The sequence below is a fragment of the Salmo trutta genome, chromosome 13, assembly GCF_901001165.1.
Source record: "Salmo trutta chromosome 13, fSalTru1.1, whole genome shotgun sequence".
NCBI classification, from domain to species: Eukaryota; Metazoa; Chordata; class Actinopteri; order Salmoniformes; family Salmonidae; genus Salmo; species Salmo trutta.
In genome coordinates, this window is record NC_042969.1 from 64,707,926 (window position 1) to 64,729,897 (window position 21,972).

Here is a 21,972-nt window from a genome sequence, read left to right on the forward strand (position 1 = left end):
CCTGCGGCTATGGAACCCTGACCTGTTCACCGGACGTGCTACCTTGCTGTTTTCGACTCTCTTTCTACCGCACACGCTGTCTAACTCTGAATGATCGGCTATGAAATTTACTCCTGAGGAGCTGACCTGTTGCACCCTCTATAACCACTGTGATTATTATTATTTGACGCTGCTGGTCATCTGTGAACGTTTGAACATCTTGGCCGTGTAATGTTATAATCTCCACCCGGCACAGCCAGAAGAGGACTGGCCACCCCTCAGAGCCTGGTTCCTCTCTAGGTTTCTTCCTAGGTTCCTGCCTTTCTAGGGAGTTTTTCCTAGCCAGTGTGCTTCTACATCTGCATTGCTTGCTGTTTGGGGTTTTAGGCTGGGTTTCTGTATAGCACTTTGTGACATCGGCTGATGTAAAATGGGCTTTATAAATACATTTGATTGATTGATGTCATGAACAGTGAGCTATGCAGAGAGATCTGGGCCGGAGTAGAAGAACGCTTATGGTTTGATGATATAATAATAACTCATAAAGTGAAAGAGGAGCTGGGCCAGACTGTGGAGTTTGCCGCAATGTCAGGCCTAGTAGGATCAGTTGGCATCTTCATTAATGCAGCTTTTTAAGTGTTGTCTTGTTAACTCTTAGAAATCTTAGCAGAAAATCAGTTTCTTAGAAAACTGCGGAAGGTTTCTCACTTCCTCGCCAGCAATAAAAATCCCAAACAAAAGGTAATTCTAATTTTCAGAGTTTCGGTGGTGGTGTATTATTCCTTTTCCATTGTTTACAGGTGGGGGCTTGGGGCTGAAGTAGCAAAGCTCCTCCTACCATTAAAATGTAACCCTGTGCCTTTTGTGTGGTTAGGAGGAAGGGGTGGGAGAGAAAGAGGGGGGGTGTATTACCTGATAGTAGACTGCACTCCTCTTATTAGATTCATATCTGTCCCAGACTACTTATTCTTACAACCGTCAGAGTCCTAAAAAACGTTGTAAGAAAGGGAAGCATTTTTCTTTTACTGCTATGAGCTTTAAGTTTTTATAACAGTGATTATTCTCAGAAGCGGAGCGTACCCACTCACAGTGTTAAGAAATAAAACACCCCCAATAAACAACAACACAGTAAAGGATGGCCGTGGGAGCCCAGGCTCAGTCCCAAATTACACTATTGCCCATGGGCCCTGGTCAAAAGGATTGCACTAGAGAATAGGGTGCCATTTGGGACTCAGACAGAGTAAAGGTAGATGTGGGATAATGGGAGGCTGTGGAGGCCCAGACACTGAGCCGAGTCAGGCAGTGTCCAGACACAGCAGTACTTAATGTAGCCCTCATTAGTCATCTGAGTCTCAAAATGGCACCCTACTCCCTATATTGTGCACTACTTTCACCAGTCAAAAGCAGTGAACTAAATAGGGAATAGGGTGCTATTTGGGACTCATGAAGATACACATGAAGCCTGGCTGCTGCTTTCATCACTGTCCACAGTCCAATCAACCATTATATAGAGATGGAAACATGCTGACCGCATAACAATCTTTGAGTTCACTTTCCACTTTCAGTAAGGTGCTACTTTAATGTTTCCAGACGAGTTGGAACCTTTACGTGTGGATTTGTTTATATTAAGTCTGTAAATCTATGAGGCATTTGGCTCCTACAGTAATAGCTGTATGAATATTTATCAAGGACAAGTCTGAATTGACCTCCGATTATTCATGGGACAGTGAGAAGATTTTCTGAGAAAGGACATTCAGGTAAAATGGAGCTGGTGTTGTATTCTTCATGGTGGATGCAGAGTGTCTGTGTCCCAAATCCCAAATGGCACCCTATTCCCCATTTAGAGCACTCATTTTGACCAGGGCCCATTGGGGCTGCATCCAAAATGTCCCCCTATTTCCTCTATAGTGCACTACTTTTGACCAGGGCCAACGCAGTCTAAAGAGTTCCACATACCTAGTATATTGACGGTGATGGATGCCTGTGTGTTTCCCAATGGGAAAGTTGCCACTTTACACGTATAAGACCCAATGTCCTGAAAACCCACGCCTTCCAGGACGATGGTGGCATCGTGCACAGAGGGGTTCATGAAGGACAGGCGCCTGGCGTAGTCTGGGGAGATGGAGATGCCAAACTGGGGGTTGAAGACGGCCAGGGTGATGGTGCCTGAGGGCAGGCGACGCTCCCAGGAGCTCTGGGTGAGGCTGAGGTTGGTGCCCACCTCCACCCTGCAGCCCAGAGTAATGTTCTTACCCAGCACAGCACTCACCCTCTCTGGGACCAGCACCTCATTACTGCTCACACCTATAGACAGGGGGAAGGGGAGGGACACACTCAGCTAGATATAAACAAACACGGTTACAGGAGAGATCCATGTTGAGAACAGTCATAAAAAGAAAGACTAATCAGTCAAAAAGGAGAACAGCATAGTCTTACTTATTTTCAACTTTTATTATAATTTTTTTTATTCCTCTTTTATTCCTCTTTCATGCTTTTATTCAGAAACAACCACCCCTTCCAAACCATATAAACCAAACCGCCTTGATGAGATCATCCTACATTATGAAAAATACTATATCACGTCAATTCCCTCTCATGTTACTTTTCCTATGGGAATGGGCTGACCTGACTTCTTTCTGGAACAACTAGTCGTGCCGTATGTTTGTGATATTAAGATGGTATTTCAACAGTGTATCAAGGGCTGGGATTGAAGCTTTTTGAGGGGGTTCATCAGGGAAAGGTGTCTGGGTCTAGAACCCCTCAGTGTGTGTTCACTCCTAACGAACAACACGCATTCAGCCTCCCTGTTCACGGTCCCTGCTGCTAATTGTTAGAGCACCTTGCCATATAAAGTCAAAGCATTAACAAGAAAAACATTTTTTTATGGAAGGAGATTAAACATAACAAGCAATTTGACGTTTTTTCCCCTGTTTTTGAAAGTCCCTTTAATCTGTGTCTATGCACACCACATGTTTATTCGGAAGTTATTTTCAGCTTGCTGTAACATGCAAATGTGAGATTTCCATGGGGGCTGGCTGGTTTGGATGCTGTGATTGAGTAAAGGTGCAGAAAGCCAATGGAGAGAGGATGAGCACATGATTATGGCACAATGCTGTCAACAGTGGGAATCAGCCGCTTCAATTGACGGAAATGAGGCAATGACGCCCAACATGATTCAACAGTATTGTGTCCCTCTACTTTTTGTTTTCCTTTGCTTGGAAAGTAGAAGATTCATGATACAAGCCTACTAGGCTTATTTGATTTATAGTAGATAAGACACTAGTCTGTGTAGGGGGTGTACTTGTACATCAAGTTACAGAAACAGGAGACACCGGTAGGCGCCTGCTGCCCTACAGCAGGCCTACTTCTTACTAGATAGGACTAACATCTCATGTTGAATGTTTGCAATAACAAGCTAGTCTAACCATTTAAGAAATTGAGCAACACATGCCTACTGTAACATTTAGAAACACCACAAGCAGCAAACTCTGAATGAATCACTGGCCTACAACTTAATGAGGGAATATGAATTTGAAATAAATGTTAAATTACAGGTTAGTCCTATATCTAGAATCATGGGCAAAATCTATTCCAACAAGGAAAAGACCTGAGTCAAATTTCTCTAAACATAATAACACCAATGAGTTATTGATACCCACATATATTTAAACATTAAGTTTATATGAACTTTTACAACCCTGTCGTCTAGATTGAATTGTTGGGAGCACCCCTCGTTGTAAATCTTGCACTAGCCTTGATGTTTGTACATGAACTGAAAGCCATTCAAACATTCAGTGTAAGGTCTAAGTTTTCTTAACGCAATTTAAAAAGTTATATTTGGGAGATCTAAATTTCCACCTACAAATGTGTGTGGAGTAACCTAATAAAAGTGGCTGGTACGTTGGGATCCTTGGCATGAATATGAGTGGTAAACCACAGCTATGCTATCCTGGCTAAGAGGGAATATAGGCTCTCCCTCTCCCACAATATCAGGGATCATGTACATGCAGACGCACACACACACGCCATCTTTCCACTATAAAAACTGAGGGTGAATGTGTGAGCAATCTGAGCATGTGTGTATGATTATTTGTTATTCTTATCTCTTACTTTTTGGGAGGTATGTTCTTAAAACTGCATTGTTGGTTAAGGGCTTGTAAGTAAGCATTTCACTGTAAGGTCTACTGTTGTATTCGGCGCATGTGACAAATACAATTTTATTTGATTCAGGCATTTTGTTTAGAGGATATTTTCTTACCTTTACTTTATTTAACTAGGCAAGTCAGTTAAGAACAAATTCTTATTTACAATGACAGCCTACCCCGGCCAAACCCGGATGACGCTGGGCCAATGGTACTCCTAATCACAGCCGGATGTGATGCAGCCTGGATTCGAATCAGGGACTGCAGTGATGCCTCTTGCACTCAGATGCAGTGCCTTTGCCCGCTGCGCCACCCGGGAGCAAATGTGAATCATATAGCAAGCCTAGCTGGTGGTGGGGGTGGTGGGGGGTTGTAAGAGCTTTCCATGGCCAAATAGTTGTGTGTGTGTGTGTGTTGCACCACATTGAGTTGTGGTGTGCTGTGTTTGTTTAGCGTCAGTTTGCCATGCTGTCACAGTATCCTCTGTGTGTTTTGGTGTGGTTGAGTGCCAGGGTCAGTGTATGCTATGCAGCCAGTCTCCACTCCACTCAGAACACTGAGCCGGGACAACAGCTGCTCCTGCACTCTGACTATCCCTGGGACCAACGCACCCGGACCACCATGTGCTTCTACTGGCCTACTTACCATAACAATGTCACACATACAAAAGGAGCGTGAGCACACACACAAATACACACGAGCAGGAGCAATACATAACCATGAAAACACAAGCTACTGTAACATGGGAATACATCAGTCAAAACAGACAGGAGGACATGAAGGTAATAAGAATAAATGCATACAAACATACAGCTTTTTCTGTGCAGCAGTAGCAGGAGAGTGAGTACCCTGACATGCTTGGCATGTGTGACAGGCATGACACACGTCTCAGACTGACTGGGACTGGGCCACTACGCTCCGCTAGGCTAGCAGCATGCCCCACATACTGTACCTGTCACACAGTGCCACCATTCCTACATACATAGCTAGGCTACTACAACAAGCAACCAGCAAGACAGTCAGTGTGTCTGTCTGCATCTAGGACTGCCAATTCAATTCCCTATATAGTGCACTACTTTTGACCAGAGCCCTATGGGCCTTGGTGAAAAGTAGTACACTATTATAGAAAAAAGGTTACATTTGGGACGCCCCCACAGTCCAAGCAAGCATCAAGGGAGTGTGTCTTTCGGTTTCAGCCTCTGGGTCCAGGCCTGTCAAAGCACACAGGGAAACTAGACTCCATCTATGTTTGTTTTACAGAACAGCATTTAGGAGGGAGGGGAGAGTTTAGTGCTGCACCCACCCCCCTCCTCCCACCCCGCCACCACAGGAGAGGAGACAGATGGCTTCTGCCTGGGACACCAATACTACAGCCAGGAGAGTGTGGCCGGCTAGGTCGTCTCCCAAATGGCACCCTACCCTGTTTATAGTGCACTAATTTAGTTTTTGACAAGAGCCCTATGGGCCCTGGTAAAAAGTATTATAGAACAGCTCTAGGTCCGCAATCAAAATAAATAATCCAACAATGAAATAGAATATGAAAAAAAAACTGGAGGTAAGTAAATGGGAACTGGGCGTTAAACAAAACAAGGCATGCTGTTCCACCAGGGAGGGAGAGAACCTTTAAAACACAGACACCCCTGCGGACCAGACAGGAGTGGAGGCACTGTAGGCTGCAAGATGGACTGTGTCCAAAATGGCACCCTATGCCCTATGTAGTGCACTACTTTTGACAAGGGCCCTAGGGGCACTATATAGGGAATAGGGTGCCATTGGGGAACGCATCCATTGTCTCTGTCCAATCCACTGCCTCTCTATAAACACATAATCTGTTCACTATTCTATTCTAGGAGAAGTAGGCTACTTTCATTTCAGATCTCACTAAAACAAAGCCATTATCTTTATTACTAGTCCTAGTTTTTATGCCTTACTTACAGCTGATATTTTACTGCATTCTGCACTTCACTCATTTTGATTATCCTCTGTTCCTTAATGTAGGAAGAGAATAATCACTAGTGATGCACCAATATGATATTTTTGGCCGATATCGATATCTGATATTTTCCTTGCCAAAAAGAATGATACCAATATTTAACATTTTAGCGGCCTTTTAAGCATTCTAGTACAGTTAAATAGTTAACACACACACACACACGCAGCGGTCTAAGGCACTGCAGTGGAAGAGGCGTCACTGCAGTCCCTGGTTCGAATCCAGGCTGCATCACATCCGGCAGTGATTGGGAGTCCCATTGGGCGGTGCATTATTGGGCCAGCATCGTCCGGGTTTGGCCAGGGTAGGCCGTCATTGTAAATAAGAATTTGTTCTTAACTGACTTGCCAAGTTAAGGTCACACACACACACACACACACCAAAAAGTTATTTTGCTGGCATTTATGTATGTCCCCATTACCAGTAAAACATAATTAAAACCTATTTCTTTCACTTACTTGCTGTGCTGTTTCGTTGTTCATTTGTTCAGTTGTTTCATTCTCAACCAGGATTTCTATGGAAAGCCATTTGGGTCTTTGCATGTCAAAAAATATACTATTTAAACACTATTTGACGTGTCAAATAACACTATTTGACATGTCAATTAAGTTTGTTGACTAATCAGGACCTGAAGATGACTGCACGTCACATAATAATTTAACACATTCATTAATTTTTACGTAGTTATTACACATTGATTACACTATCGCTCGTATTTCATATGTCACAACGACTCATCGATACGTATGCTATGATGCTGGTAAAGTTGTTTCGCGCATCTACAGTGCTGGTCTTAAAAAAAAGCTAGCTAGCTAGCTCATGGATGCAAACAATGTTCTTCCCGAAAACATAGCAAAACGATAATCTGTTTCAGTAGCTAGGTGTCATCATCTAAAATAACCCTAATTTATAAGACAGTTCTTATTTGATTAATGGTGGGTCATTGATTTGCATCACTGCCAATGACATACTTTTATTTTCAAGGCAAACCGCAAATTTCACTATTTTGCCAAATCCTTCTTGTGGCTAGCGTCACAACACATAACCCGGTCTGGTCAAGCATCACTAGCCAGATGAAGCTAGCTGGCTGCTTATAACGTTAGCTTTGGGCAACAGGGTTAAGTAGCTGGCTTGCTATTTATTTTCATAAACTGAAGTTCATTTTCAATAGGCGAACAACAAGTGACAACCTAGCTAATACTTACGAGGATTCCTAAATCATTGCTAAGAATAATGAAAATGACTGCAGTTTCTACTGGTCATTGTTTTCAGGCTGGTTGTATTAGTGCTAGCTAGGTACCAAGCTAAAGCTAGCTACCCCAGAAGTTGCGGTCGAACAAATGATGCTTTATTACCAACGTGGTATTGAAAACACATCGTTTGTGGCCGGTGTTTACTAGTTTGCAGACTTTTTAGTACAGCTTTGACAGTGCTTCTGTATCTTTTTTGACACGCAAAGACCCAAACGGCGTTCCATGGTATGTATGTCGTGAAGCTAATAGCAGTGACGCTAATACTGTGTAACTCCGGTAGGGCAACATCTGAAAAATAGCGCACTTGGTAGTGTGTACCGGTGCTTAACCAGTCGACGAAAGCCAACATCACCCACGACAGAGAATGGTTGATTGTCAAGGGCAATGAATTCCATTATCTTGGCTTTAATGGATTTCGCCTTTGTCTCGCTGAAATGTTCTTACTCTTTCAAATGACTGCTCGACTTGTTGACTGCTCGATCCACACAGCAGATATTGTGGGCTAAGTTTGGAATGCTGTGTTACACGTGTAGCGCAAAATTTTACGTGGCGTCATTACATCATGTAACTACTAGCTTTGACATCGGTTTTGCACATCGACGTTAAACTAGACATCGGCCGATACCTATGTTGGCATTTTTAGCTAATATAGGCCGATTCCGATATGTTCACCGATATATCGTGCATCCCTAATAATCACCTAGCTCTCTTGCCTCCCGCCTAAAGTATGTTGTGTCTATTGGTTTCAATGGAATGTTTTGGAGTTTACAGCCCTGAATAAGCACGACCAAGGAAAAAGACTAGGGGAAACACTGAAGCCTTCATGCATGGTAGTAGTCCTGGCATCAAATGAACAAGATGACTAAGGGAAAGAGGCCAAACAATCAATTGATGAATGTTATGACTACTAACATATGAGGACTCTCTCAGAGAATAGCCTAAGCCTACTAAAGACAGGCTATTACAAAGAGAAGAAACAGAACTAAAATTGATATTAGGTCCCTATATGGATGGAAAACCTGAGAACCCATCAGGCAGGGTAGGAATGAACTCATGAAAAGAATATGCTATGCTGGCCCTTTGAAGTACACTTTGTTTGTTTCTCTCCCTCCTGACACCACTAATTGTGACAAGCTGCTCTGAACGCTGTAATGGTAAATCAAAACCAGTTTGCTTGGCAACCAGCTTAAAACATTCCACACTGGCCACTTGACGAGCCAAAATCCCCCGCCCACACAGAGCTGACCCGGCCTCGGCCCTGATCTTCCCCAAAGAACCTACATGTTCCCTGGGTTGTTGTCCTCTCCTCTCCACAGTCTGGTCTGGAGGAAGCAAGAGAGACTCGGCACAGAGACAGAGACCCAAAGCTGCAGTACAAACATGAGCAATGGGATAAACACACCATGTAGATGTGGGTAAACTCCATGAATCGATTAGCATGTCAAGTAACACTCACGCAGGACAGAACTAGATCTAAAGACCTCACAGTTGAGGTATGCAGACAAATTAAATCTGTGCAGGCGGGAGTGAGTTTAAAACAAAAACTATACGGAACTAATGTGTAATGTGAGGAGAAAGAAAGAAAGCAAGAGTGAGAGAGGAAGAGTGAGAGCGAGATGAAGGACAGAATTGGTGATTAGACAATACAACGGAAAGGCTATACAAAGGAAAAAATGGAAGAGTTGGGTTAAGATTTGAGAAGAGGAGGCAACAGAGACGTGGCTTTGGCCAGGCATTCAGGCAGTGAGTCAGAGTAGAGGAGAACAAGGTCATGGCTGTGCATGGAGTCACAGGCAGGGAAGACAATAATAGTGAGAGCTTGGCCCAACACATCAGCGAGTCAGCATTAGAGGTGGGGTCAAATACAGATAGACACCCGCACGCGAACACACACTGGCTAGGCTAAATGGCAACATCAGAATTACAACTTGTGTTGTTAAATCATACAATACGGTTTGTATTTAGAACCCTTGTGATGATGAGTATAGCAGTACAGGAAGAAAATGTTGATGTTTACCAGTTTGACGTTAGAACATGCCCGCATACATTTTATGATGCGTTAACAGGTTAGACAGCTTCCAGCTGGTGGTACAAGCTCTACAAGAGTGTGGAGGGGTGAACATAAGTTGAGCCCTTAAAAGGAGAATCAGTGGCAGAGCACTACCTTCCAAGTCTAACCTGGTTGCCATCATGCAATCCGGACAAATGTAGGCCAGTTTTGCCTGTTCCAAAATCATGAAGACAAAGTGTAAACACCATAGAAATAGAATCACTCGAACATTCCACTCATTCCAATTCTTTGGAGAACACAACTAAAATGGGGAACAGTAAGATAAAGATAATTCATGTCATGTGTATTAAAGTAAAATAAGCCTCTTCCTTCATATACAGTAGGCCTACCCCAATAGATATCCTATTAAATTACTAGAGGAGTTTGTAATAAACCCTCAAAGTTCCAGAATGGGGGAAAAATGGCAGCCATATTGATCATGGAGAAATTGGCATTTACAACTTGTCTAAGTCCTATCATCAACTTATTTCAGCCAGTGTATGGCTGTGGATTGACTGCATTGTTTGAATGGAATGTTGGGATATTGGCAGTTAGAAAAAAATTGTGGAATCATTCCTCTAAAACTGGCTAACAAACATACAGTATAGGGCAGATACATATTTTACACAATATCTTATCACAGCACTGGCAAGTCATGGTTGACAAACTCCCTGACCAAAATGGCTAACCTTTATCCCATCATAAGGAGGTTCATGTCCATTCAAGTTTTTTAATTCCGAATTCTGTCTACCCCCACATTGTTTGCTTTGGGAGACATGTCCTCACATTACTGATGAATGACCCACGCCAATAGAGACTGACACATGGAGAAGGTCATCGATTTAAGAACAACAATTAGCAGCCATTGAGCTGAGCTGCTCTACGGTCCTGATTGAATTTGTCATCCCAAAAATCTGTATGCACTCACACACACACACTTCACACTCCCTGAGAGTTGAGTGGAGAGAATCAGAGGGACAGCAGGGTAGGGGAGTACTCAAGTTGGGCGCTCCCTTCACTCACATTAACCTGTGAGGGTATGATGAAACGCAAGACCGTTTACAGAAGGCCCACTAGTAAAAAGAAGAAAAAAGTAGTTTTTTTCAATAGGTTAGCTCAAATGACAGAGACCAATTAATTAATGAATTCAGACAAAGAATGTGAGAACTGAGAATGCTCTACTGGCAAATAAATAACTTCTACAACCAGACACCATCTGTCTGGCAGTGAGTTATTAACCAAGGCACAGAGCTCTCACGATTAATCACTAGCTCTGAGAAGCTTACATCCATTTCCTGTATACTCACTCAATTCTTAGAGTACATGATTGGCAGACCATTGTGTAACAGTTACCACTGTGCCAGCTTTTTCAAATACCATCCAATTCCCCCTTTATCTTGTTTCCGTCATTCTATAATTTTCCTATCATTTTTCATGTCCCCCAAACATACGCCCTACACTAGGCCTAGTGCTGAAACACCAGGTGGTCACAAACAGTCACGATTATTTATTGATGTGAAGGTAAATAATTTGTTTCCACAAACTTGGGAAAGGAAGGAAATGGGACAATACAGAACAACATCTGTTTAAACAAACAATTAACCTACTGTTGGAAAAGTAGAAGGATGCACATTCTAAGATGGTGACATCAGTGCACTGTTGTCAAGGGCATGAATGTGAAGCAAACTGTTCCCATTGACCATCTACACTTAGAATCTGCCTAAATGGCTGACATGCTCTTGGGAAAACCTTTAACTGAAGTTTCCTGTTTCCACCACCCTAAAATCTCCCCATGGAATGAGAGGCAGAAACGTGGGAGATAATCACTTATCTCTAAGGGTGGTTTACTGTCATTTGAGGTTTTTCAATAAATGTGATTATTTGTAGCTCCTTTTACAGTTAACTTGTGCAATACGTTAGAGGAGATAAAGCAGATTGCATTCTGAATTTCACATTATGAAGCTTACCGTAGTTCTCCAGAACAGTTGAGCCAGTCACGTGTTTGTTGGTAAATAGCACAACGGGAGACCGCGGGAGCTGGTGAGTCTATAGCATTCTGTATCTATCGGAGTGCCTCTGGTGTGCGGCACACATGAGGTGATGAAGTTACACTTGTATGCAATTCACTACTAAATGTTTGCCATGAGATATTTAAGTGATTGCCATAAGATACAACAGGTTAACAACATATTCAAATAATTATATTTTCATTAAAAACTTTATTTTGATTCATTTATTCATACTAATTCATCCTTCCACGAGATATAGTCCTGACACAAATCTATGGTTGCTACACAAGCCGGCTGGTTGTTCGTTCTATCGGTTCGGATGCCAGAGACACGACCCAGTCGTTAAGTATTTTTGTTCTGTATCTATGGACGCGACCCAGTCATTCGTTCTAAATGTTCTATTGCCATACTGACTGGCAACGTTCTTATCCTTCGCTTGATAGCTAGCCAACTACGGCTAACTTACAGCAAAGTAGCTGCATTTGTTTAAGCTGTTTTCTTGTGACATTTATTTGGATACATTGATAAGAATGAGCTAATGATGCGCAATTTCACCTGGCATAGAAAATATGCGCTCTCGTCAGGACACTGCTGCTCAGGAGCTTTTGTTTCGTTTTATCTGTTTTCTATTGAATTTTGTTTGTATATGTCCATAAAAATTATGCTGATTAATGATGTTGACTGGCTGAGAAAAGCGGCCTGCCTGTCTTGTCTGTCTCGTCCCGACCCCTACTCGTTACTATGAGACAGCTGGAGATCGAATTTCAATATTGAAACAATGTTGCAAATGTCAGAGAGACAGACTGCAAGTTTTAGACAAATCTCCGCTATTGAAACCCAATTGCTAGTCTAAAAGAAATGGGAGATGATGTCTAGATGCTTTTTACAGTGGAGATCAAGATTATAAAATTGTCTGGCTGGGCTGATGAGACAGTGGATTGCACAGTAAAATGGAACAGAGTAAATAGGCATTTCAATGTCATAGCTTTAACTGGTGGTAACTGGTGGAATAGACACCAGCTGGAATGTGGTTTTAACCAATCAGTGTCCAGGATTAGACCCACCCGTTGTATAATTTATAATGGCTTTCTGCCAGAAGTCAAAAAGCTCTGGATTGGTTGTCTGTACACCTGTCAAGCACTGTAACACTACCACACCACACTTGGCCACTCCTGTCTCAAAATGATATCTGCTGAATAATGGACCATAAAAGATTAAAAAACAAACATCTGTAGCTAGCTAGGCCTTGTCAGTTTTTTTCTCCCTCTGACTGAATTTTAGTGGACTCTAGTTTGAAAAACTAAAAGTACCAGACAAATGGCTCTCAATGGTGGGCTGATATCCATATTTTCATACTGTCATACCGTCCTTCTCTTATCCCGGGATTTACGGTATTACCAGATTTATGGTATTAGCACACAAGGGGCCAATAAAAATGCAAGAAAAGCCCATAGGACCAGAATGTGAACAAAATTATAGCGTAATCACATAGACACTGTTAGATAAATGCTAACGAACGAACACTAACAAACTATTTGCAAAGACAGGCAAATCCAGCTCATAAAGTTATGCAAGCATATCTAGTAGCTACCAAATGTCCTTTTTGGTGAGTGTGAACATTTACAAGCAAAGGTGAATGAGAGAAATTGTGCAAATGAACAAAGTTGTGTTGCGTTCTTTTCTGAAAGAAGAGCAGCCTGTGTACACGGAGCAGAGGGGAGAAGAATGGAGTAGAAGAAAAAAAACACTAGTAGGAAGCACAGGGAAAAAAATGGGACCTGAACAGACAACCAATCCTGGCTTTATTACAGACAGAAATACTCCTCAGTTTCATCAGCTGTCCGGGTGGCTGATTTCAGACGATACCGCAGATGAAGAAGCCGGATGTGGAGGTCCTGGGCTGCGGTTGTGAGGCCAGTTGGACGTACTGTCAAATTCTCTAAAACGACATTGGAGGCGGCTTATGGTAGAGAAATTAACATTCAATTCTCTGGCAACAGCTCTGGTGGACATTCCAGCAGTCAGAATCAGAATTGCATGCTCCCTCAACATCTGTGGCATTGTGTTGTGTGACAAAACTGCACATTTTAGAGTGGCCTTTTATTGTCCCTAGCACAAGGTGCACCTGTGTAATGATCATGCTGTTTAATCAGCTTCTTGATATGCCACACCTGTCAGGTGGATGGATTATCTTGGCAAAGAAGAAATGCTCACGAACAGGGACGTAAACAAATGTGTGCACAAAATTGGAGAGATAAGCTTTTTCTGCATTCAGAACATTTCTGGGATCTTTTATCTTTCACTTCTGGGATCTCATGAAACATGGGACCAACACTTTACATGTTGCATTTATATTTTTGTTCAGTATAGCTATTTGCATGTATTGTCATTTCCAATGTCCTAAAATAACTTTCCACCGGCACTCATATATAACAACAAATGGCCGACACACGGTTGATACGGGTGCACAGTTGATGAAACCAATGCTGCATACTCCGGTTGTGAAACACTTTCTCAAGCAATCAAAATTGGCTAGGATTCTCCTCTATTCAATACTGACCATGTAATGCTGACAAAGTTTATATTCTTAGAAAAGCCTAATTGACAAGTAACTCCTATGCTGTCAAGATCTCCTCTGAACACTGAATATTTTAACCTTACAAATAGATAAACATCTTAGTTAGCTGCCTTGCCATTTGATCCCTGGTTCATTGAATGAGGGAATTATTTCATAAAGACATGAAAAGTATTTGGTTGTAATTGTAATGTTGCTGGGTGGCCAACCATCCTCCATTATATTCCAGGAGAGCTACTGGGTGTGCAGGCTTTTGCTCCAGCCCTGCTCGAACACACCACAATGTAAAAATATCAGCTGCTCAACAGGACCTTGATAAGCTGACTCTGGTGTGTTTAAGCATGGTTTGATCAAAAGCCTGCACACCCAGTAGCTCTCGGGATGGAAGGTTGATGGACCACATGTGTTTTATACAGTAGCCTATCAGTTCAGTATTTGAATTTGTGTGGGGTTAAGTGCATTCCTTGCTCAAGGCCACAACGGCAGGAGACACTGTATAATACATGGGATTAGAGACCAGCAGCCTTCCATTGTAAATACCAGTGATAATAAGGAATGTTATTTTGTGAAGTGGTTCCTTGAGTCATACAACACAATTTTCAGTCACCTTTTTGGCCCATGGTGTTACAGACCGTTACTTTTTTGGGGGGACAAGTGACTTGAGTATTCAGACAAGTAAAACATCTGTTCTACTTGTCCAAAGGACAAGTGGCTAAAAAAGTTACTGTCAAGCCCTGCAATACTACTGCACCACACTTGGCCACTCCTGTCTCAAACAGATATCTGCCGAATAATGGACCATAAAAGATTAACCACACTAATGGACTCGTGTGGTGCGGAAAAACTCCTTCTGATTGGCTGGTCTTGGATCCCAAGTTGGTGGGCTAGGCCCTCCCAGGCCCACCCATGGCTGCCCAGTCGTGAAAGCTATAGATTAGGGCCTAATGAATTTATTTAAATTGACTGATTTCCTTATATGAACTGTAACTCAGTAAACTCGTTGAAATTGTTGCGTTTATATTTTTGTTCAGTATAGTTATGTCTCTCTTACTCGCTCTCTCCTCTGGCAACGGCCCTATGGCACACGCAGGTGACGCACACGCAATTACTTTTATTCCCCAGGATGAGCTTTAACTAGGAAAGTAACTCATTAACTAGGAATGAATATCAACAAATGTGCACACGCAGCTCACTTTGATCTAAATAATCCATCTTGCGACTGCACGATTGAAAGACCGCTCATGCCTGTCAATGCAGGCCTACAATAATTATACTCCGATGCGCTCTGCAGAGATTGGGAAAACAATGTGCAACACATTGCATCCAGAGGACACTGATCCAATTATGATCGGAGTAGCCGAATTGTTTGATAGTGATTTTTGTGTAATTTGTTTTTACTTGTCCATTTGGACAACTTAAATCTATTTAATTTTTTTCCACTCAAGCGGAAAAGGGTTAATGTCAGCCCTGTGTTTCTATTGCTGCTTTTATGACCATGTCTTTATCTCGGGTCATATTTGTGCAGTGTGAAAAAGCCATTTGGCCCAACACTAACTGTAATCTGCCTCCTTTCTTCCATGAATTGTAACTTGGAGAAGGTGTTAGGGTGTTTCAGCCAGTTAATTCACGGCAGAAACAATCACATTGTGGAAGGCAGGGCTTTCAGAGGGGTATGCTGACTCTTTCAGAACAACATTCCCAGTCAGTCCTCTCCAGGATCCTTGGATGCGTCTCAAATGGCACCCTATTCCCTTTACAGTTCACAACTATTGACCAGGGCCGTAAGGCGCTGGTCAAAAGTAGTGCACTATAGAGAATAGGGTGCCATTTAAGACACTGTCCTTTTCTCCTTGCTCCTTCAGAGCACCCCGCCTGACTGCAGCCCCTCTCATCCTGCCACATTTAATTAAAGATCAGCGCTTAAACAGAAAATAGAAATCAATAGTGTTAGCGTACAGTATCAGGGTGGGTTGCAACCTCTCGACACAGTGGACTATATACTCTAGGATTTGTGAAGGACGATGTCTGCCAGTGTCCTTAAGCAATCCCTCCAGTGCTCAGAAGTCTGGGTCGTGTGTTATGATTGGTTACAGGGAGAATGTGGGACACGTTGGTGAAAATATGCAGTAACAGGGATATGAGTATTAGCCTAATTCAATTCCTCAAAGAAAACTGTCCAGACGAATTGTTTGATAGTGATTTTTGTGTAATTTGTTTTTACTTGTCCATTTGGACAACTTAAATCTCTATTATTTTTTACCACACAAGCGGAAAAGGGTTAATGTCAGCCCTGTGTTTCTATTGCTGCTTTTAATAAATAGCTTTTAAAGATAATATATATTGTAAAGAAACACTTGACATTTTGGCAGCTCCAAATTAAGACTAAAGGGATGACAGTTAGGGGGAGTGAAAGGAAGGGAAGAACTGAAGAAGGACTACTTGTGGTCTAGTCTCACACTCTGGTGTTTCTCAACCTGTTCTGTGAATGAGATGGGCTAATTTGGTAGCTGAGGTGTCAGAGGGTCAGGCTAGGACCTGAGTCTTGCTCCATTAGAACACAAGTGTATTCTTATTTGTAGAATGGCGCCGGAGAAGATGGCTGACGTTTTACGTGCTCCTAACCAACTGTGTTATTTTTTAAAAAAAATTTGCATTGTTTGTACCTTCTTTTTTAACTTATTTTGCACATAATGTTGCTGCTACTGTCTCTTATGGGGAGGCAGGTAACCTAGTGGTTAGAAGATTGGGCCCGTAACCGAAAGGTTGCTAGATCGAATCCCTGAGCTGACATGGTAAAAATCTGTCATTTTGCCCCTGAACAAGGCAGTTAAACCCACTGTTCCTAGGGTTAACTGGGAACAGTGGGTCAACCCTAGGCCGTCATTGTAAATAAGATTTTGTTCTTAACTGACTTGCCTAGTTAAATAAAAGTGAAATAAAGAAAATATAAATTATGACCGAAAATAACTTCTGGACATAAGAACAGTGATTACGCACTACGAACTGGTAGAAGCTTTTTCCTTTAACGCGTCCGACGTGAAGGATATACTACTTTCCCGGGAACAGGCCGAAATCCCCGTAATTTGCGTGAAGAAAAGACAGAGAAAAAGGGAACGGAGGTCGGGCTGCCTTCTGAGAATTCGTAGGCGAGCGAGTAAAACCCCACTGCCATCCATTCTATTGGAAAATAAAAATCGATGACCTACAAGCAAGATTAAACTACCAACGGGACATTAAAAACGGTAATATCTTATTTTTCACCGAGTCGTGGCTGAATAACCACATGAACAACATACAGCTGGCAGATTTTACACTGTATCGGCAGGATAGAACAGCAGCCTCTGGTAAGACAAGGGGAAGCGGTCTGTGCATATTTGTAAACAACAGCTGGTGCAGGATATCTAAGGAAGTCTCGAGGTTTTGCTCGCCTGAGGTAGAGTATCTCATGATAAGCTGTACACCACACTATCTACCTAGATATAATATAGAGTTTTCCTCTATATTTTTCGTAGCTGTCTACATACCACCACAGACTGAGGCTGGCACTAAGACCACACTCAATGAGCTGTAAACCGCCATAAGCAAACAGGAAAACACTCATCCAGAGGCGGCGCTCCTAGTGGCCGGGGACTTTAATGCAGGGAAACTTAAATCCGTTTTACCAAATTTCCACCAGCATGTTAAATGTGCAACCAGAGGGGAATAAATTCTAAACCACCTTTACTCTACACACAGAGAAGCGTACAAAGCTCTCCCTCACCCTCCATTTGGCAAATCTGACCATAATTCTATCCTCCTGATTCCTGATTACAAGCAAATATTAAACCAGGAAGCACCAGTGACTCAGATGAAGCAGATGCTAAGCTACAGGATTGTTTTGCTAGCACAGACTGGAATATGTTCCGGGATTTTTCTGATGGCATTGAGGAGTACACCACATCAGTCACTGGCTTAATCAATAAATGCATCGATGACGTCATCCCCACAGTGACTGTAAGTACATACCCCTACCCAGAAGCCACAGGCAACATCCACACTGAGCTAAAGGGTAGAGCTGCCGCTTTCAAGGAGCGGGACTCTATCCCAGAAGCTTATAAGAAATCCCGCTATGCCCTCCGACGAACCATCAAACAGGCAAAGCATCAATACAGGACTAAGATCGAATCGTAATACACCGGCTACGACGCTCATCGGATGTGGCAGGGCTTGAAAAATATTACAGACTACAAAGGGAAGCACAGCCGAGAGCTGCCCAGTGACATGAGCCAAATAACTTCTATGCTCGCTTCGAGGCAAGTAACACTGAAACATGCATGAGAGCATCAACTGTTCCGGACGACTGTGTGATCACGCTCTCCGCAGCCAATGTGAGTAAGACCTTTAAACAGATCAACATTCACAAGGCCGCAGGGCCAGACAGATTACCAGGATGTGTACTCCGAGCATGCGCTGACCAACTGGCAAGTGTCTTCACTGACATTTTCAACCTCTCCCTGTCTGAGTCTGTAATACCAACATGTTTCAAGCAGACCACCATAGTCCCTGTGCCCAATAACACTAAGGTAACCTGCCTAAATGACTACCAATCCGTAGCACTCACATCTGTAGCCATGAAGTGCTTTGAAAGGCTGGTCAAGGCTCATATCAACACCATTATCCCAGAAACCCTAGACCCACTTTAATTTGCATACCGCCCTAACAGATCCACAGATGATGCAACCTCTATTGCACTCCACTCTGCCCTTTTTCACCTGGACAAAAGGAACACCTACCAACAAACTAACATGGTCCAAGCACACCAAGACAGTCGTGAAGAGGGCACGACAAAAACCTATTCCCCCTCAGGAGACTGAAAAGATTTGGCATGGGTCCTCAGAACCTCAAAAGGTTCTACAGCTGCAACACCGAGAGCATCCTGACTGGTTGCATCACTTCCTGGTATGGCAACTGCTCAGCCTCCGACCGCAAGGCCCTACAGAGGGTAGTGCGTATGGCCCAGTACATCACTGGGGCCAAGCTTCCTACCATCCAGGACCTCTATACCATGCGGTGTCAGAGGAAGGCCCTAAAAATTGTCAAAGACTCCAGCCACCCTAGTCATACTGTTCTCTCTGCTACCGCATGGCAAGTGGTACCGGAGCTTCTAAACAGCTTCTACCCCCAAGCCATAATACTCCGGAACATCTAATCAAATGGCTACCCAGACTATTTGCATTGCCCCCCCTTCTTTTACACTGCTGTTACTCTCTATTATTATCTATGTATAGTCACTTTAATAACTCTACCTACACTACGGTTCAAAAGTTTGGGGTCACTTAGAAATGTCCTTGTTTTTGAAAGAAAAGCAAATGTTTTGTCCATTAAAATAACATCAAATTGATCAGAAATACAGTGTAGACATTGTTAACGTTGTAAATGACTATTGTAGCTGGAAATGGCTGATTTTTTATGGAATATCTACATAGGTGTACAGAGGCCCATTATAAGAAACCATCACAAATAAGTTTTCTGAAACTCGTCAGTCTATTCTTGTTCTGAGAAATTAAGGCTATTCCATGCAAGAAATTGCAAAGAAACTGAAGCTCTCGTACAACGCTGTGTACTACTCCCTTCACAGAACAGCGCAAACTGGCCCTAACCAGAATAGAAAGAGGAGTGGGAGGCCCTGGTGCACAACTGAGCAAGAAGACAAGTACATTAGTGTCTAGTTTGAGAAACAGACGCATCACAAGTCCTCAACTGGCAGCCTCATTAAATAGTACCCGCAAAACACCAGTCTCAACGTCAACAGTGAAGAGGCGACTCCGGGATGCTGGCCTTCTAGGCAGAGTTGCAAAGAAAAATCCATATCTCAGACTGGCCAATAAAAATAAAATATTAAAATGGGCAAAAGAACACAGACACTGGACAAAGGAAGAATATATTTTTTTTTTATAGACAGACAAATCTAAGTTTGAGGTGTTCGGATCACAAAGAAGAACATTCGTGAGATGCAGAAAAAAATTAAAAGATGCTGGAGGAGTGCTTGACGCCATCTGTCAAGCATGGTGGAGGCAATGTGATGGTCTGGGGGTTCTTTGGTGGTGGTAAAGTGGGAGATTTGTACAGGGTAAAAGGGATCTTGAAGAAGGAAGGCTATCACTCCATTTTGCAATGCCATGCCATACCCTGTGGACGGCGCTTAATTGGAGCCAATTTCCTCCTACAACAGGACAATGACTCAAAGCACAGCTCCAAACTATGCAAGAACTATTTATGGAAGAAGCAGTCAGCTGGTATTCTGTCTATAATGGAGTGGCCAGCACAGTCACCGTATCTCAACCCTATTGAGCTGTTGTGGGAGCAGCTTGACCGTATGGTATGTAAGAAGTGCCCATCAAGCCATTCCAACTTGTGGGAGGTGCTTCAGGAAGCATGGGGTGAAATCTCTTCAGATTACCTCAACAAATTGGCAACTAGAATGCCAAAGGTCTGCAAGGCTGTAATTGCTGCAAATGGAGGATTCTTTGACGAAAGCAAAGTTTGAAGGACACAATTATTATTTCAATTCAAAATCATTATTTATAACCTTGTCAACGTCTTGACTATATTTCCTATTCATTTTACAATGCATTTCATGTATGTTTTCATGGAAAACACGGACATTTCTAAGTGACTCCAAAGTTTTGACAGTGGTGTACATGTACATATTTCCTCAATTACCTCGACTAACCGGTGCCCCCACACATTTACTCTGTACCGGTACCCCCTGTATAAAGCCTCGCTATTGTTATTTTACTGCTGCTCTTTAATTATTTGTTACTTTTATTTCTTATTCTTTTTTTTGTATATATATATTTTTTTTTTTTGTTGTTTAAACTGCATTGTTAGTTAGAGCTTGTAAGTAAGCATTTCACTGTACGGTCTACACCTGTTGTATTTTGCACATGTGACAAATAAAATGGGATTTGATTTGTATGACATCCCTGACATGCTTCCGGAAGTGTCATCACTCCAAAAGGTGTTTAGCTGACCCCGTTACAGGCCTTTCATACATCTTCCAGAAAATGTACAACTAGTTTCAACACAAAGCATGAGTTCTAAGCCTAACGTGTCAGGCTTAGCCTACACACAGACAATTTTTGGAAGTTGGGTTTTGCTTTTCAGAATCAGAAACTCAGGAGCTGACGTTACTCAGGAGCTGACGTTACTAAAAAAAAATCTCTCACCACCCCAGAGTCAGTCAGACAGCCATGAAATTCTTTGTAACGACATATGAGAGAACCAGTAAATTGAATTGCGTCTATTCACACAGTCTTTGTAGACAAGTGCTTTATGGTTTGTTTTTGATCAATTTACCTGAATCCATAACTGAATAATTCCCAAACATCACATTACAGAGTCGTGACAAGACAAAAGGTATGGTAAGCTGAGCTCTTTGGGCTGTAATACACAGCTGTTGGCAAACTCATTACAATCCAGCCGATCATGCAGGCTTCCATACCACAAACTGAACAACACTATACCAACCAAGCATCTCCCACCCACTACGCGCTGTGTCTCTGAATCCATCCCAAATGGCAAACAATTTTTCCTATATAGTGCACTATTTTTGACCAGAGCCACATGGGCCCTCGTCAAAAGTAGTGCACTATAGGGTTAGGGTACCATTTGGGATGCAATGCTCTGACAATGCTCAAGTGTAAATCCAGCAGTGAACCATGTCTAGAAACACAGACAGACGGATGACACTCCAGGGGACAGTATACTATCTGAGCTAACAAGGGTTGGGCACTTGATTTCCTTCCAAAATTCACACAAAGTCTCCTTTGAAGGACTAGGTACTTTCTCTGGTTCACAAACTAAGTTTAAAAATCACTACCTCAACCTCAACTTGATGCACAATTACACAGACAGAAATAGACTGAAATACATCAAGCCAGAGTCTTAGGGGGATAGGTGGGGACTCACTGTCTGGGAGACAGTGGCCTATAC

The 21,972-nt window shown here is 42.6% G+C and overlaps 1 protein-coding gene across 1 annotated transcript in view; it reads right to left on the reverse strand.

The window, feature by feature from the left end:
- The window catches only part of LOC115206320 (nectin-3-like protein), an 82,242-nt gene that overhangs the window by 31,299 nt on the left and 28,971 nt on the right, over positions 1-21,972 (reverse strand). The window contains exon 2 of the mRNA XM_029773120.1: positions 1,936-2,283. Coding sequence (XP_029628980.1) covers positions 1,936-2,283 — 348 coding nt within the window. The remainder of the gene's footprint in view (positions 1-1,935; positions 2,284-21,972) is intronic.